This window comes from Schistocerca cancellata, chromosome 1 (genome assembly GCF_023864275.1).
Source record: "Schistocerca cancellata isolate TAMUIC-IGC-003103 chromosome 1, iqSchCanc2.1, whole genome shotgun sequence".
Taxonomy (NCBI): Eukaryota; Metazoa; Arthropoda; class Insecta; order Orthoptera; family Acrididae; genus Schistocerca; species Schistocerca cancellata.
The window spans coordinates 555465837-555485822 of NC_064626.1; the positions used below are offsets into that span (position 1 = coordinate 555465837).

The following is a 19986-nucleotide window of genomic DNA, read 5'->3' on the forward strand; positions in this document are numbered from 1 at the left end:
GATAGGATAAACTAAGTACACAAAAAACAGAGCGCAGAGTGAGGCAGAGGTCGGGCCCGAGGTAGATGATGTCCCACGTAAGAACTGCTGGACCAAGCTTATTGCCACTGGCTGATAAACACCTGGGTCAGTGGGCCTGTCCATCAGTGCCTTACATATGCGTCCCGTGGCAATGTTCTAAGCTACTCTGCTGCTATACCCATGCCAGCTCATCTGCATCTATCTCTATATCTGCTGGTGGTGATGCTAAATCTCTCCCCCTTGAAAAGGCAAACTAAGGCCAAAAATAGCCAGGTTTGTGCCATGACCTATTGGCACGTAACCAGAGAGGGTGTGAGATTTCTCGCAGCGGACTCGTCACCAAAGGAGACAATACCAATGAAGCTGGCTCCACCAGAGGGCTGGATTATTGCAGGGTTACAAGACTTTATTTTCTGTAGGTAATTGCATCATCTATACATAAGGATGCCATCAGACTTACTTGGATATTTTCAGGTGCAATTGTCTTATTGCATCATCTTTTGGTGTAAGTGGCCATTGATGAAAAGAGTTTCACCACTTGGAAGAGAGTTATATGCATAATGAATACTGTTTATCTAAAACACCGTGGCAGAAATTAGTTCTTGAAAATACAGCTTCTTAAAATTTCTCTCAGTATATCATCTCCCTTGTGTGTTTCATTAACAAAACCATTCTATTTTTAAAACCAACAGTGCCTATCATGACTACAGTACAAAGTGAAAACAGGACTTCATAGTAACCGAATGAACTTCACATTTTTGCAGAAAGGAGTAAGTTTATCAGGCATGAGAGTTTTCAGTGCTCTACTTAGAGACTTCAGAAGTCTTACTCTTGAAACAACTATATAAAAGAGCAGATTCATAGAATATCTTTAGCAAAATTAATTCCACTCAATTAGTGATTTTTTAGCATAAATGAGTGCACATACATGTACTTTTGTTGTATGACTAGGATGTCCCATTTAGTGTGAGCATAAATGTAAATTATTATTTATCATAAAAGATGTCATATTGAGTTTAAAGTATTAAGTCATTGCTTATATGAATGAATGTCTCATAATGTATGTGTAAATGTTAACTCTGAATGTCTTGTTATATAATTTATTGTCTTGTATTAAAATTCAACATTAGTTTATATGATTACTATCATGAATCTTAAGTTTGTTGTACCCTACTGTATACAGTATTGTAAATTTTTATTTTCATAATAATTCATGACTGTAAATATTATAAGAGCACTGACTCATTCCATTTTCTAGCAACTCTAATGCTGTTGGGATCAACAGATTTCAGAATAAAGTGAAATAAATAAATAAAACTAAACAGAAAATGTTGTTGAGAAAGAATATGTGATTGTTTAAGGAATTGTAAGTGGCAAGATAGTTGCTGTATTCAAATCATAATAAACTTATAATAAATGTACCTCCCCCTCTCTCTCTTTTTCATATGTTGTATGGTGTCCACTCTACATTTGAATCTCTCAATGTAGGTGGAATTAATGTGTATTTGGACTATTGAAGAAACCTATGTCAAGTTGCTTTTTGAGTGATGAATTATTGTTAAATATTATTTTTCAGGGGTAATTGACTACAATTTTCTTTGCTTCCGAGAAGCCATACAGCAAGTATTTGAATTGAGAAATAAGAGCCAGGCATTAGGAAATACAACAAACAGCCATGTAGCAAACCATGTGAATAGCCTGTCAGCAGGCATGGAACAGCCACAAGTAAATGGTGCCAATATGAAAAGCTGAGGCAGTAAACGGAGTCTGCAAGGATTGAAACAGGCAAGGTACTTTCTCAAAATAAATTTTAAAAAAAGTGGAAAAATACAAAAATAGAATTGACTTGTTAGTCATTGCAACTCAAACAAATAATTCCATTTTCTGAAACCGTACGTATCTTGTTTTGAAATAGTCTGTAAGACCTTATACTCTTCCAGTGATTTCAGTTTAAATAATTCTCAGAATCCAAGGAATGACACAAAGCAAGTAACAATTACATGACTACAAATTTATGACTCGCCAATCAGTAATGGATCATAACTGGAAGCAATAACATTCCAATGCAAAGAGGGCAGTGTTTCTGTTTACCACTTCTGCTTAATAATTCCTGTCTTTTTAATTTTATAATTACTTTAAAACATACAAACTGCGGCTGAAAATTCCTTAGATTGGCCTTAATACAAAGCCAAGCTAACATGAGACAGTAAGTTTTTTCATTCCTTATTGCTTATGCTAGTATACTTTTGTGTTTCCTAATATTCTATTTTTGTCTTTTTTTATATTCTCATGCATTCAAAACATCAGTCACCATTTATATCCTAGTAATATATTACTAAGCAATGGAGATTCCAAGATGGAAGATAATATGAATTGGGATAGATTGCTAATCTCCACATAGAGGAGGCATTGAGTGACTGATGACACACTTAAAGGATTTTGTTAGATACTAAACTATCAGACAAAGTCCTTTATCAGGTCTAGAAAAACACACATTCATACCATCAAGCTTCAGTGTCTGCAAATGACAGTGGCCATGTATGAGTGAGTTGTGCATATGTGAGTATGTTTGTGTGTTTCTATAGCTGATGGAGAACTTTTTCCAATAGCTTAATAATGTCCAACAGTATTCCTTCAAATGGGCCTGTCTGCCACTCAATGACTGCACTGTGTGGTGAGTAGAAGTCTGTTTTAATTCATAATGTTAACGTGTTATTAAGCTTATTCTAAAAGGATAATTTACTAAAACTGCAAAATTATAAGGAAACAGAGTAATGGCAAGTACGTACCTCCAGGGGACAAAATTTCAGTATTGCCAATAGGTATATCAAAAGTTGGGAAAAACTATTTCTAGCTTTTGGAACTTCTTTGCCAGTGAGGAAACAGAGGTAGTGAGGAAAGGTTGGTAAACAGGGATACCATTCACGGACCCTATGTTGAGAGGGAACCATTTATTTTGATGACAAAGGAAGATGAAAATGAAAGGTGATATGCAAAACACAGTAGAAGATCAAAGTTAGTACACTGATAAGCACTGAACCAGCTGTAGACGAGAGATAAGAGGTAGGAATGAGAAGAAAAAAGAGATTGAGAGAAAGAGAAATGAGAAGTGGGATTGATGTTGCAATGCTGTACTAAGAGTAAAGCAGGAAAGGGGATGAGGAAAAATCAGAGAGGGGGGAGGGGGGATGACAAAAAACAAAGGAAAAAGGGGTAAATGAAGAAAAGAAAAACAAGCTATAAATAATATACAAATTTGAGGAAAAAATACTAAGATTTGAAAAATATATAAATAAGTAAATTGTGGAGGTTAAGTCCAGGACGATGAGAGGACGTGAGAATATGTCTGAGAGCAAGTACCCACTATTGAAATTTAAGAAACTAGTGCTGGATGGAAGGATCCCAATTACCTCTGTGGTATGGACCCCTCGAGTGAAACTGTAGGAAATTAAAGGTAGCACAGTGCTTACCAGATAATGACCTGTCAGCTGCTCCTCAGTCTGACACTGCCCCCTCATTGTTACAATTGGGTACCACTGCACCATCTCAACCTTACCAGATGTACCCCTCTTTCCCCCCTGATGAAGAAACCAACAGTTCCAAAACCTAGGAATAGTATTTTCCCACTTTTAATCTCTCGCAAGTTCTGGAATTTTTATCTACTGATTCTATGTGCTGGCTAGCCATTCAGTCCCCTTTGTTATTTTAAACTTCTAATCGCACAGAACAACAAATGTGGTAATGGAAACTCCTTAGTGTATGTTAAGAGTAGTTTTCACAGGTGGCCCTGCCTCTGATAGGATGTGTCTACACCTAGATGTAGATGTAGCAGGACTGGATTAGAATGTACTGGTTGGATGCATAAGATATTTCATAGATTGAGTCGGCAGTGGAATATCACTTTAGGAGGGACGGGACGGGAAGGGAAAGATTGTATGTGGGATTCCTTCATGATACCATCATTGTTGATGTGCAGATTGCCGAAGTGGTGTCAAATAAAAAATACTTGCACTAGGCAGCAGAACAACCACTGATTGTGTCTCCTGACCATTAATGCCACATTATCATTCAATTTTCCTTTTTCTTTTTTACTGCTATTAAGCTTTGGTCGAAGACATTTCATTTTACATTGGTGGACACGTCAGTGGAGACTCAGAAGTGCAAATTTAAACAAGCTGACCGAGCCGAACTTTGTGTACCATGCGACTGTTGGTTCGTGACACCATCAGACTACTGCCTAAGATTGCAGAGTCATGCCAACATGTGTTACGGAGTTTGCAATGCTGAAGAATTGGCACTCATTGCTTGATTTAGCATTAATGACCATAGCTTGTCTAATTTAAGTCCTTCATCTTTTGTGCTTTTGAATTTATATGCCCTCTTTGCACATTCTAGAACATTAATGACTGGATCTTGATAAAATTATAGTATTGGAGAAATGAATTAAGTGGTTTCCTGCTCCCAGTGCATGACATACTACTGCAAAATTATCCATGTTCCTCAGATAAGAATTGCTCTTGCTTTCCCCAAGTCAGGTGTTAATGCTTCTTTTTCTAGTTCCTATTTACACTGGACCACATATACAGGAGATTTTATACACTCCTGCTGTGGCAAGCATCAGCTGTAGGTCCTTCGCAGTGTTTAATTATTTGGGCACCTTTCTTGTTGGTTTCACCTTAAGCTTAAGGGCTATCCCAACTACTTCTGTCCTCAAGATAATGAACAACCTAACAAAAGCCTCTTCTATTTCTCCCGTTGATAAAGAAGGATCTCATCAAATCGGGAACATTGCCGCCAAGATCATTTATTGCTAAAAAATCATAAACTTGGCATTCCATTCTACATCTACATCTGTACTCTGCAAATCACTGTAAGGTGCATGGCAGAGAGTATGTTCCGTTGTAGGTTCCTTCCTGTTCCATTCACTTATGTAGCCCAGGAAGAATGATTATCGTTTTAATGCCTCTGTGTGTGCAATAATTATTGTAATCTTATCCTTACAATCATTATGTGAACGATACATGGGAGGCTGTAGTATATTCCTATAGTAATAATATTATGAAAAGGAAAGTTGCCACTCACCATGGAGCGGAGATGCCGAGCCGCAGATGGGCACAACAAAAAGACTGTGACAAATAAATCTTTCAGCCTGTAAGGCCTTCGTCAAAAATAAGACGCCCCCCCCCCCCCCCCCACACACACACACACACAAACACGCGTACGCAAATGCAACTCTCACACACACATGACTGCAGTTTCAGGCAAATTTTGCCACACTGTAAGCAGCAGCAGCACCAGTGCATGATGGGAGTCGCAACTGGATAGGGGTAAGGAGGAGGCTGGGGCAGGGAGGGGGAGGGATAGGAGGGCGGGGGTGGCGGACAGTCCAGTGCTGTTGGGGAGTGCACAGGGACAGCCTGCTAACCATCTGCAATACCTCTTCGCTTCGACAGCTGCCACTTGTTCCATACCAAGAAGTTCCTTCCATACAGCCCAGCCACCCATGGTAATTCCATCCGCAGTGATGAGCAGTAACTCTCGAAATATACTGAGGGTATCACTGAAGCTTTAACAAACTGTAATTATCCTCCCAACCTTGTAAAAAAAAAAATCTCCCATGCGTTATCTTTCCAGTCCCCCACCATCTCCCAAAGACCTATCGTTTGGCCACAGAGGAACATTCCCCTCGAACTTGGTACCACCCAGGATTGGAGCAACTTAATTCTCCACCAGGGTTTCGAGTACCTCTCATCATGCCCTGAAATGAAAAATGTCCTGCCCACTATCCTTCGCACCCCTCCCACAGTTGTATTCCACTGTCCATAGAACCTGCACAATATACTCATCCATCCTCACTCAACCCTTGCTCCAAACCCCTTACCTCGTTGCTCATAACTCTGTGATAAACATAGATGCAAGACCTGTCCGATACATCCTACCACCACCACCACATACTCCAGCCTGTCACAAACATCACCTATCCCTTCAAATGCAGGACTACCTGTGAAACCAGTCATGTGATGTACAAGCTAAGCTGCTACCACTGTGCTGCTTTCTATGTGGGCATGACAACCCACAAGCTGTCAGTCTGCATGAATGGCCATCAACAAACTGGAAACATGTGGACCACCCGGCTGCTGAGCACGCTACCAAATATGACATCCTCCATTTCAGTGACTGTTTCACAGCCTTTGCCATATGAATCCTTCCCATCAACACCAGCTTTTCTGAACTGTGCAGGTGGGAACTTTCCCTGCAATATATCCTACATTCCCGTAACCCTCCTGGCCTCAACCTTCGTTAGTCATTGTCCTCACTCACCTAGCCTCCCTGTTCCCATTCATGCACTGTACAGCCCTAATTCCGCCATCCAATCCAGTCTTTTTACTTTCTTATTTCCGCTGCCCCTCCCCTGCCCTATGTGTAACTTCTCGATTGCAACTAGCTGCCCACCCTCTCTCCACCTCATCCCTTGCACGCTCCCCAACAGCATGTCACTGTCTGGTACCCTTACTCTACTGTCCGCCCCCCCTCCCTGCCCCAGCCTCTTCCTTACCTCCACCCAGTCACCACTCCCAACATGCACTGGTGCTGCTGCTTGCAGTGTGGCTACAGTTGCCTGAGATTGCAGTCGTGTGTGTGTGTGTGTGTGTGTGTGTGTGTGTGTGTGTGTGTGTGTGTGTGTGTGTGTGAGAGAGAGAGAGAGAGAGAGAGAGAGAGAGAGAGAGAGAGAGAGAGAGAGAGAGAGAGATATCTATTTTTGACGAAGGCCTTATGGGCCGAAAGCTTTATTTGTGATAGTTTTTTTGTTGTGCCTATTTGTGACTCAGCATCTCCACTATATGGTGAGTGGCAACTTTCCTTTTCATAATATTCATACATTTCATCCTGGATTTACCATTGTTTTAGCTGCTTCTTGAAACTCTGTTAATAGACTTTGTTGGGATAGTTTATGTCTATCTTCAAGAGTCTTATCAGTTCAGTTGCTTCAGCATCTCTCTGACACTCTCCCATGGATTAAACAAACCTGTGACCAGTTGTACTGCCTTTCTCCATATATGTTCAATATTCCATGTTAGGGCTATCTAGTACAGCAATATTCTAAAAACCATTCGCATGAGTGGTTTGTAAGCAATCTCCTTTGTAGATTGATTGCACTTTCCCAGTAAACTGAAGTCTACCACCTGATTTAACCACAACTGAACCTATGTGGTCATTCCATTTCATATCCCTACAGATATTTGTACGAGTTCGCTGGTTCCAACAGTGACTCATTTATTTCATTGTCATAGGATACTACATTTTTTTCGTTTTGTGAAGTACAAAATTTTACATTTCTGAACATTTAAAGCAAGTTGCCAGTATCTGCACCACTTTGAAATCTTATCAAGATCAGACTGAATATTTATGCAGCTTATTTCAGATAGTACTTCATTATAGATAACTTCATCATCTGCAAAAAGCCTGATTGTACTATTAGTATTATCTGCAGAGTCACTAATATACAACATGAAGAGCAAGAGCCCCAACATGCTTCCCTGGGGCACACCCGAAGTTACTTCTACATCTGATGATGACTCTCCATCCAAGATAACATGCTGCATCCTCCCCTACCAAAAAGTCCTCAATCCAGTTACAAATTTCACTTGATACCTCATCTAGTTGTACTTCTGACAATAAAAGTAGGTGTGGTACTGAGTCAAATGCTTTTTGGAGTGATCCATAGCTTTCAGTATATCATGTGAGAAAAGTGTGAATTGAGTTTCACCTGATCAACATTTTCGAAAGCCATGGTGGTTGGCATCGAGGTGGTTATTTTGTTAGAGGTACCTTGTTATGTTTGAGCTCAGAATATGTTCTAAGATTCTACAACAAATCATTGTCAAAGATATTAGATGATAGTTCTGTGAATTACTTCTACTACCCTTCTTATAGATGGGTGTGACTTGTGCCTCTTCCCAAGAACTGGGCATGGATTTTTGTTTGAGGGATCTACGATAGATTATAGTTAAAAGAGGGGCCAACTCAGCCGCAAATTCAGTATTGAATGTGACAGGGATCCCACTGGGTCCTGGAGCTTTGTACAATTTTAATGATTTCAGATGTTTCTCAAAACAACTGACACTAATACTTATTTCAGTCATCTTTTCAGTGGTGCAAGGAGTAAATTGGGGCAGTTCTCCTAGGTGTCCTTTGTAAAGGAAGATTTGAAAATGGAATTAAGCATTTCCTTTGCTGTTCTTAATTTTGGTTCCTGTCTTATTCACTAGGGACTGGACACTAACTTTGGTACTACCAGCAACCTTTACATATAATGAAAATTTCTTTGGGTTCTGTGGAAGGTCACTTGACAGTATTCTGCTACAGTAGTCAGCGAAGGCACCACACATTGCTCTCTTGACAGCCAAACATTTCATTCAGCATCTCTCTATCTATAACCCTACACTTTGTTTTACACATGTTGTGCAGTAATCTGTTTCTTCAGAAGTTTCTTCGCAATGACTGTATACTGTTGTGGTTTCCTCCTACTATAAACTGTTCTACTGGGTACATATCTATCCAATGCATGATAAACTATTCTTTTAAACTTGAGCCAGAGTTCCTCTGCATTCTCGTGCCCTCTGCTGGAAGTTTCAAGATTCTCGTTGAGATATGACAGTACTGATTTTCTATCTAATTTACTGAACATATATATTTATCTGCTTGTTTTAGTTGTCCTTTGTACCTGGTAATCATTGTTGCTACAACTGCGTCATGGTCACTGGTACCAGTTTCGATGTGGACATCCTCGGAGAGATCAAGTCTGTCTGTCTGGCATTAGATCCAGTATATTTCCAACATGAGTGGGGTTCCTAATTCTCTGTTCTAGGTAGTTTTCAGAGAAGGCATTTAGTAAAGTTTCTCAGTATGTCAAATCATGCCCACCACCAACACAACTGTAATTTTCCCAATTAATTGTTGGATGATAAAAGTCTCTACCGATGATTACAGTATGATTGGGGAACTTAGCTGAGGTGAACCGAGGTTTCCTCTAAAGTTCTCCATTACATCAACAGATGAGTCTGGTGGGCAATAGAAGTATCCAATTATCATTTTTTGCCCGCCCGTGTTATGGAGTCTTACCCCAACAATCTCACATGCAGCTTCAATTCCTACCTGAGTAGATTTGAGTTTCTTGCCCACTGCAACAAATATACCACCTTCGCTTCCCATTTGCGTAGCCTTTACACTTAAATTATCCCCAAGAAACTCACTGCTATCAAATTCATGTTTCAGCCAGCTTGTTGTGCTTAGTATTATGTGAGTTTCACTGCTTTTCATGAGTGCTTCAAACTCTGGTACTTTGTTGTGAATGCTTTGGCAGTTTACCATTAGGATTTTACTACTCTCATCTGTGGGAAGCCTTTCTTTTGATCTTATGCTGATACTTCTGTGTTTGTTACAGCTATTGTTATTTGGATTGGATGGAGAGTCACCAAATCTTAAAAACCCTTGTGTGCATCCCACACACAGTCAGCTACCTGAGTAGCAGCCTCTGGTGTCTTCTGCCCACCTGACTCATTTAATTGGACCCAACAGATCTCAACCCTATGGCACAAATTCAGGAAGTTGCAGCCTAGCTTGTCACAGTACTTTCGAAGTCTCTGGTTCAGTCCTTCCACTCGTCTCAGAGTCAAATGGCCATGATCAGTTCTGGGTACAGTGTTGCAAATTATAAGCTTCATTGAAAAACTGTGCGCAAGGCTGGTCTTCTCAGCCTTCTCTGCCAGTTGCTGGAATCACCCAAGAATGACCTCGGACCTAGACGACAGGCATCATTTGTTCCAACGTTCGTCACAATCTGCAGTTGGTTGTACCATGTTCCCTCAGCAGCTACTGAATGAGGCCCCCAGGTACACACATGGAGTGCACCTGTTGTCCTTTCCTGTTCCTTGCTGCCTATCTTTCTGTGTTTGCCTCTTCCAGACACGGGACAAAACAGGTGAAGTGATTTTCACTGGCTCAGCTTCAGTTTCAGTGAAAGACAGCACCCAGATTTGTTGGTAAGGGGGATCAGTACAACACCCTGAATCCTCCCTGGTCCCCATCCGCCCTGCACAGCTGTCAGCACTATTGTTGATTGTCCAACCTATGGGATTGCCAAACACTGGCCACTCTCCTACAACTGCTTAGAGGAAAAACTGGCACTTACATTAAAGACAGCGGTCATTTTAACAAAACAAAAAAAATTAAAATGCTTCAGGCTGAGTCAGTGATATAGTTAGTTTTGATGTTGTATAACTGTTTACTATGGTTCCTCCTAATGAGGTAATGTCACAGTTGGAAAGTATTTTTGCAAAGAGTATTGCAGATCTCTTTAAATGTTGCCTCACATCAACTTACTTTCTGTGAGACAATAAACTCTATGAGCAAACTGATGATGTGGCACTGGGGAACCCACTCAGTGCAGTTGTAGTGAATTTTTGTATGGGAAATTTTGTGGAAGCAGCCCATCAGAGTTCACTCTGAAAAAGAGAAACAAGATTGGATTTCAGTTTTGGATGTACAGGTGATCAGAAAACCTAACGGTACTTTAGGGTATAAAGAAATCACTTTCCCAAGCAGAAAAGAGGAGTGATTAGCACATCGAGGACGGTGGCTTGTTGTGTTGAGGAGGACCAGGTGAAGTGAATTGGGGAGATGGTATTGATATTCTGGAGGAATGAGGATAGGTTGTTCAAGATCATGAATTTTTCATCAATGTATCTGAACTGTGGGAGCGATTTGTGATTGTGGTTGGTTTGGAAAGATTCCTCCATAAGGCCCATGAATAGGTTGTAATGGGATGGTGCCATGCGGTTTCCCATAGGTATACCATGGATTTGTTTGACAGGCATTGTGCCTGTCTGCGACTCCGCATCAGCTCAATGTGGTGGGTAGCTATCTGTCCTTTCCAATTGTTGTTAACCAGCCTGGACTTTCCATTGTTCAGTTAAAGAGAAAGTTTTCCTCCCATTAAAAAAAAAAAAAAAAACAATCACAGGTAGCATCAGCAGAGAAGTAAGAGGACACAGTATCAACACAGTGTTAAAACCAACAAGAAAAGTGCGTGTATTTGAACACCCCCAAGTACATATCCTTGCCACTTGCCACAGCAAGAGTATAAAAAATCTCTTGCACATATGGGCAAGTGTACCAAGGAACTATGAAAATAAGTATTGACACCTGACTTAAGGAACACAAGAGTGCTATGTTGCATGGATATGTATAAAAAGTTCAGCTTGCTTAGCCTGTTAGAGTTTGTATTGCTGCTTGAGTCTTTACAGCTTCTGATGATGTCTCCAACATTGGAAGATGAAACATTAGGCAGAATGTGACCTAAAGCCCAAAAACAAAAAAATTGCCAAGGAATCAAATACCATACATGAAACTACGCATTGTGTGTAGGATGTTCCTCATTTCCTGGCACCACAATGAGAAGTCTAAGCCCATGTGAAGTACATGGTTAAGCAGTTCCAGTCCTGTGATATTGTGTGCTGAGAGGGGTGCTCCTTTGCATTTAATTCCTTAGGTGCTCAGAGGATTATATATATGTGCTTATGGACAGACCATTTGGGAGAGATGTTTTAGTGTGGAAGGGATGACAGCTGTCAAAATGCTGGGACTGTTGATAGGAAAGATGGCATGCTGGTCTGAGTTGAAACAGATTTGAGAAAATGTGTTGAAGTTGCAGAGATATGGGAATAGTGTCTTGGTGATATTTGTAACTCTTGGAGGAAACATTCCATTGTGTGATGATGACGACACTACACACACCTTTTTCACGCAGACACCGTTTAGTTTAGAACATGTTTTTATCATCACATTGCTGTGGATTATTTTAATCTGACTAAAGCGGAATAAAATGTTTTGAATATCAGGCAGTAAGAGAGTAGCTAAAATACTAATTGTAATGCAATAAATAGAAAAAAAATTATTCTGATTGTCATTGGTTTATCTGAAAATTATTAAAGCTTTCAATAATCTTTTATTGCAATTCCTCTTACAGGGCATATGGAAGATGAAGGTAATGCTTACAAGGATATCTTGCATCACAGTTTATTGTACTTTGCCCCTGTTAAGTGTACTGTTAAAATATTGTTTCGGGCATTCTAGTCTAGGAATGCAGTTTAAGAACCAACAAGAAGAATGTGGCATGTGACAGAATTTGCTGATCTGCAAGTATGCCATGCATTCTCGTAAGTTTTTTTAGACATAAAACATTGTTGTGTGTTGCCATACAAGGGGCACAGTGAATGTCTTATTTCTTCGTTACATATCTGATCGCGTTGCTAAAATATGTACATACTACAGAGTGCAGAGATAATTTTATATTTTAAGAACAGCTGACAAGACACTTATTTTTAAAAATTTGCCTTCTTAGAGAGGAAAAAATAAGGCTGTATCAGATTTGTAGAATATTGTGTGTTGATAGGCACTATAAACTAGCTAATTTTAAGAATTTTGCAGTTATTTTATATGCTATTTATAGACTTCTTGTATAAGATGTTAAACTGAAAGACTTGTTTTCAAAAATAAATATAAAGAAATGTTTTAGTATGATCAAAGTTGTTTGTTTAGTAATCTCCTGTGTCATTAAGAAATATGAGAGGATCTGTGACACAATAAAAACATAAATTTCATTGCTTAAACAGATATTAGATTTTGTGGCACTGTGCCATTATTCAGTTCTCACTACTATAGCATTGTCAGTACAGGAGGATCTATAAATTCAAATCTGAAACATAATGGAGGACTGATTTATATTCAGTATTGTTTATAAACAACACTGATGAAATGTGTTTCTGCATAATTTATTACATCTTAGCATGAAAAAGTAAACTGGTAGTGAAGTTTTTACATTTACATTATTTGTCTGGGGCAACTCTGCTGGAGAAGAACTTTCAGTGCTGATTAGCATTTCACACACCATGTGTGCCAATCGCTTCTGTCATAAATATTGCAATATTTTATAGATTGTTCATTTACTACTTCATTTTGTATCACCTCATGTAATAAATTGTTGTACAATGCAACTGTATATAGAATTAACGGAATTTGTTATTGCTCACTTTACAAAACTCTTAGCATTGAAGAACATAAAATTTGTGATAGAAAGTTGCACTGACTATTTATTTTTCTGATTCTTATGGAAAATCCTCACTAGTCATTTGGGAGCTAATTTGATCACCACATTGTGTGACTGTTGTGTAATTGTGTATAGATAGTGATGCTTTGAAAGGGAGAACTATTGCAATATGTTTAACATTCACACTGCCTCTGCTGTCTTATATCTGTAAATCACTCTGTTGCAAATACATGGTAGGATAAACGAATGTCTATGTAATTTTAGTTTATAAGCACATCTGTGACCACAATACTATTGCACTTGGCCTCCCGTGGCTGTTGTCAGAAACATGTGGTGACATTACAGTAAACAAGTGCTGTGGTGAGTAAGGAAAACACATTACACTGCGATTGATTCCAAGACAGTTGTGCATATTCTGTTATGTGTTTCAGCATGTCCTCTTGAAACAACATTAAAAAATCTCACAATAACGATATATTTTATTCTTTTAGTTCATGGGTTTTATCTTGTAGTAATGTCTTTCATATTTATAACTGCCGATTAATTGATTCATGATCCTGTAATTTTTCAGCAGTCAGTTTTAGTGACCAAGAAACCAGTCCCACATGCTACTAAGCATCCATTTCACTTAAATAAAAATGGCACACACACACACACACACACACACACACACACACACACACACACACACACACACACATGGTTTACTGTTCAGTAGTATAGTTTGTAGATCTACACTCTGTCAAAATACCAGAGAAACTATTTTTATGCCAGAAAAATGTGCTTTAATAATGTTTTCATTGTTATTAAAAGTAATAAGTAGCTGTGAGTCCCCTCTTTGATTACTATGTTATACTGCTCGTATATGGAAATATGTTAGATACTGTCATTTACTCATAATACTTCTGAATAAACTTTCTGTTATATAGTTTATTAATGTGTAATTTTTTTTTAATTTAATTTTGTGTCCATCAAAAGAGGATGGTGCGAACTATTCCCAACATGTAACACTGGGCATATCTGAAAAAGTAAATCTTTGGAAAGTGAAGAGTTAGCTATCATGATTTAATTCATATACTGAAGAATAGTTTTGATTGCATATGTGTGTAAAACTAATAAATTATTACATGACAGTGTATTCTTGAAAAGTTACCTTAAATGTGTGTGTTCTTGTTGTCTTTGTGAGTGTACAGTATGTTGCGTACTTATGATTTACAAAAAATTATAGCTACTATGTAATGTTCTCATTGTAACTAGGAGAAGAGCAATTCATTATGCGTATTTTATGTGTGGTTTTTCCCCCTATTACTATTTAATCATAAAGAATTTGAAATGTGTTCAGTGTTTAGTTGCAGTGCTTGCTCTTTCTTCTTCTAAAATATGTGGTGTTATTTTTTTAATACTGCAATAAGGGTTAATTCCTAAATTTCATTTTATCATTTTAAAGGTTTCATTAGTTAATTTCATTTTTCTCAAAGATACTGACACTGTAATTCTGTTTCATTTTTAACTGTCCTTTTTAATTAAGCTCCAGGAAACATTTTGTGACGCTCAGCAGTGACGTCAATTATAAATCTCAGTTTTCGCACAGACACTGCATGAGTCATTGTTTTTCATGGTTTAATACGTTACATAACTCACAGTCTCTGCCAGTTTTTTTTAAGTTAATTTTTCCATGACATGTTATAATTAACAGCAGAGATTGAGTGTCTTCCATCGAGCATATACCAAAAAAAATTCATGTTCAATTGCATAATTGTCATCAAGGGTACTGTGCCATCTGTGTATTGTATGCTATACAAATATATAACTTTATAAATTTTTTGTTTGTGTTGTCATGAACTGTAGTTATTTGTGTCTTCCATGTATAATTCTGGGTTTTTCAATACCTTTGCACAATAAGGCACTTTTTTTTTTTACAAATGAAATTTACTGTGCCAGTACAGGAAGCTATCCAGTACTTAATTCAGTTTACAGTACACACAGTGATATCATTGTAGGTATCTTGATTTATTTGTTGTACATCACTGTGATTCTTTTTAGTATTTACATAATAATTGAGGCAGATAAGTGTTTTGAGGTCAAAATCTGATGGTTTCATGTGTATAATTGTTACTACATATGCCTTTTATTTATATCTCATATGTTTGAGAATGGGTAAATTATGTACTTCTGTGCTATGCGAGCTATAAAAATATCTTTGTTTAATAAAACAGGAAATATTTATCTAAGCATTTGGTTTTTATTTTGTCCATACCTTGAAGAAAAGTCTGAAGAGTTCCTCTTGTAATGAAATTCAGATTCCAGAAGTGATGATTGCTGATTGGACGAAAAGTTGATAAATTATTTGTAACACCATTTGAGGAATTTTAATTTCGCCAGCAGTACCAAAACATCAAAAAGATTAAGGAGATGTTATCTCAATGGGGCATATAGATCTTACTGGTTTCCCCCACCCCAATCACGCATTTGTTCACAGCAACTCACTGTTGGAAGGTTGTTACCATAAAAGACTGCCTGATAAAAACTCTAGCAATTCCTATGGCAGTAATCTAGTTGTGTAATTTATACTTAGAAATCTTGAATCTTCCAGATTCTATAATCGTTTTAAATTTTTCAGTTTAATTTAATACAAAATTTAAGTGTTAATTCAGATTTCACAACAAATGTCTTATTAAATAAATAATAGCATTAAAAGATATTTTCAGCGTTTGGACCATGCTTACACATTAACAACAATTAAAGAATTCTTTACTATTTTTTGTTTCATCCTAAACTACCCCTCCCCCCTTCAACCTCCCTGGTAAATGATGTTATCAAAAATGCTTTGCTATTGCTAGGCTAATGACATTAAATGATTGTTAGTTCCCCCACTCCCCCAGGGTGATCTTAAACAATCCACTATTACTTGCATTTATTCACTCATGTGATTTCTGAGTTTTTTAGCGTGATTGATTGATGGCATGGTTTCAGGTTTCCAGTGGAGTAAAAGAACTAAGACACTTAAGAATAATGTATTCTAAGATCAATATATCAGTGCTACATGAGAACATAACAATGCAATCTATGGAAGAGAAGGAAATCAAAACTAAAAAACGAGGGCTCCCTGTCTTCTCTGTGTTAATTCAGTGGCAAGGATGGGGCAAAAAATCAGCCATGGTCAGTAAAGTAGGCAACTCCTGCAGAAATATGGTATCCAGTGAACTGCACTGCCACCAACAGAAGTGAAAGCTATATTTCATGGTTTTACAGTTAATATTTTCCTTTGAAAAATTTGTGTGTACTGTATTTAGTGCCAATGCCGTATATTGTGTGACAGACAGATCATTAATACATTTGAGGAGAGGTGCAATAATTGCCAAGGGCACGTCAGATTGAAGCAGCCAAGCAAGTTAGTTGTGCTGTTTGCTTTTTGGAGTGTCGTTTTGAAATGAGGCGTGACAAAACTAAAGTCTTAAGTTAGTGTGACAGGGTAATTATGAAGTCTTTTTGAAGTAAGGATGTCAAAAACCTTATGAAGGTTGCAGTTTAAGCAAGGTCTTGGATTTCGCTTAAAATCTGGAAACATACTACCAGTTCGGCTCTTTTTGGTTGTAAAAGCCTTTGCTCTGTGAAACCAAGTAGTCAACTTTTGGATGTCTACTGACACATAGTAACAACTAATATTTTATAGTTGTGCCACTTGGCTCAATTCCGTGCTGTCCCTTATGTCCTTTGTTGCTATCTTGTGTTATACTTCTCTGTTCTCTTCTTCTCTCTCATTGTCCATCCATATCTTTCCTCGTGCCTTCCTTCTCACGTTTCTTATGTTCATGCACTGTTGCCAGCCCTGATTAGTGTAGTCACGCTACACTCTTGTGGCACTGTCTAGCACAAGTAGCAAACACTTCTGCTACAGTGCATGTTCATTACTTACTCACCAGACCTCCAAATCAGTGCAATATAATTTACATATTCCCTCATTTTACCTATAAATCTATCCAGTCTCTTCTGGATATTGTTCCCACCATCATTTCACTTGATGTGATTTTTCAGTTTCTCCCAGCATGTTTGTTTATTGAACAGTCCATGGGTGTACTGCTGGTTCATAGCATCCATTGGGCCATACGAACTGGCAGTACACCTATGGACTGTTTGATCATTTCACTTGATATTTGGAAGGCACATTTGTTTCTTACAAACAACAAACACACTATTAAATATCCCCACTCTACAAACCCACAATAAAATTTCTTCCTGCATTCTCATTTCTCAAACCATCAAATTTTTACATGCAGATCCTTTTACAGTCATCTCACATATTCATATACCCATGTCCCACATCTATTTTAAGTGTTTACTCCTCATTTTTCCTTTCTCTCCTCAGCATATACCAGCCAGTGTTACCTCCAGTATTTCCCTGTAGTGTTTACCCACACTTATCATTCCCTGACATTATTTGTATTCTCTGCGTCTCCCGATAGTGACATCCCATGACAAATGCGATCCATCTATCTACATCAGTTCAGAAAAGTATCTCTATATTTAACAAAACCAGTCCCACATTCTGTACCGTAAGTGGTGCCTAGGCTATGGAATCCCTCTCACCAATGGCCTAGACATAAAAATTCTCCTCTCTGGATTTCATGCCTTACTAACACAATGTTAAACAAATATCCATGACATGGGCATGCAACCTCCACGAGATACTGTTAATGTGCAACATCAAGCCGTGCATTCTTTTCTTCCAAATTGAAAACCTTGCCTTACAACATCTACAAGAGCACTCCAGGCACCATCTCCAAAAGCTCCCAATTAACTGACGTCCTACTCCCATTTAAGAGCACCACTGCCCATCAGTAGTTATCCTACCCAATAAACCATCTCCTCAACCTCTCATAGCACCTAGACCCTTCCTTCCTGACTCCCATCAGCCACATCCACCAGATCTCACTCGCGAAATCCCAGAAGCTATACAAACCCAAAACACTGTTATTGACTTATCTTCCAAAAGCCTCAATCCTGCAGAAGTTCCAGTGCTATACAAAGACCTCATTTAGTCCTCAAATCTGTATTTCTCTGAAGGCTAAGAGTGTTCAGTCCTGTTCATTTTACTAATGACGACTCAGCCTAAACTATTCAGCCAGTTGTTACCTTTACTCTTTAAATTATTTACACACCACCAAGGACTTTCCATATTATAAACATCTTTATCAGTGGTAATGTTACTAGCCGAAGAGGGCTCACTTTCCTCAGAATTTTTTTCCCATTTGTTTTCTGAATTGGAAAAAAATGTAATTATCAGTTATCATCTCATCTGTCTAACATCAAACTTATTCAAAGTATATTTGGTTGCTTTGTTTTGGGTCCAAAGACTCAGTTTTTTATGGTTGTCCAATATACTGCATATACACGGAAGCACCAAAGACCCCGGAAAGGCATACATATTCAAATACACAGATATGTAAATAGGCAGAATACAGTGCTGCAGTTGACAATGCCTATATAAGAAAAGTGTCTGGGGAAGTTGTTACATCAGTTACTGCTGCTGCAATGGCAGGTTATCAAGATTTAAATGAGTTTGAACATGGTGCTGTAATTGGCGCACAGAAGCGATGGGACACAGAATCTCCAAGGTAGCAATGAAATGGGGATATTCCCGTACGCCAATTCATGAATGTAATGTGAATATCAGGAATACAGTAAAACATCAAATCTCTGACATCGCTGCGGTCGGAAATAGATCCTGCAAGAAGGGGACCGACGATGACTGAAGAGAATCGTTCAATGTGACAGAAATGCAACCCTCCACAAATTGCTGCAGATTTCAATGCTGGGCCATCAACAAGTGTCAGTGTGTGACCCATTAAACGAAACATCATGGATATGGGCTTTCAGAGCCAAAGGCCCACTCATATACCCTTGATGACAGCACAACACAAAGCTTTAGGCCTCATCTGGATCCGTCAACACTGACACTGGACTGTTGATGACTGGAAACATGTCACCTGATTGGACGAGTCTTGTTTCAGATTATATTGAGCAGATGGATATGGAGACAATCTCATGAATCCAGGGAACCTGCATGTCAGCAGGTGAATTCGCCTGTAATGGTGTGTGCAGTTGGAGTGATACGGGACCCCTGATATGTCTAGATACGACACTGACAGGTGACACGCACATAAGCATCCTGCCTGGTCACCTGCATCCATTCATGTCCATTGTGCATTCCGACAGGCTTGGCAATTCCAGTAGGACAATGCGACACCCCACACGTCTCAGAATTGCTACAGAGTGGCTCCAGGAACACTCTTCTGAGTTTAAACACTTCCGCTGGTCACCAATCTCCCCAGACAGGAACATTATTGCGCATATCCGGAATGCCTTGCAACGTGCTGTTCAGAAGAGATCTCCACCATGTCGTACTCTTACAAATTTATGGACAGCCCTGCAGGGTTCACGGTGTCAGTTCCCTCCAGCACTACCTCTGACATTAGTCATGTTGCGAGACTTCGGTGGCCTCGGGAGGGCCCAACACGATATTGAGCAGCTGTACCAGTTTCTTTGGCTTTTCAGTGTAGTTGTCCATGCAAGAAAAGTGATTCTTGTAAACTAATTCCACGACATTGGAATGTTTAGCCTTGACCTTGTGTTAACTGCACTCTCTGCTAATCATGTTGGAAATTGGAGCCTCTTAACACTTTGGCGACCAAGCCCGAGTGCAGCTCGGGCCACGGCACTGAGCTCTTTGGACCACGCTCGAGTGTAGCTCTGGTCGCAATTTTTCACATCGTGCAAGCCTCCTGTCTCTCGAAAACTACTTGTTTCGTGTGAGAACATTGTATAGACGTCTGGCTGGCTGTCCCTTGACAGGTGCT

The 19986-nt window shown here is 38.9% G+C and overlaps 1 protein-coding gene across 2 annotated transcripts in view; it reads left to right on the forward strand.

Moving 5' to 3' along the window:
* The window catches only part of LOC126180665 (ras-related GTP-binding protein C), an 89148-nt gene extending 75319 nt beyond the window's left edge, over window positions 1-13829 (forward strand). Inside the window, exons 8-9 of one of the 2 annotated variants that reach the window (XM_049924711.1) lie at window positions 1598-1811; window positions 12050-13829. In XM_049924711.1, coding sequence (XP_049780668.1) covers window positions 1598-1773 — 176 coding nt within the window. In that variant the 3' untranslated portion in view covers window positions 1774-1811; window positions 12050-13829. The remainder of the gene's footprint in view (window positions 1-1597; window positions 1812-12049) is intronic. The other variant, XM_049924712.1, reaches the window with a different exon arrangement.
* The last annotated feature ends 6157 nt before the right edge of the window (window positions 13830-19986 follow it).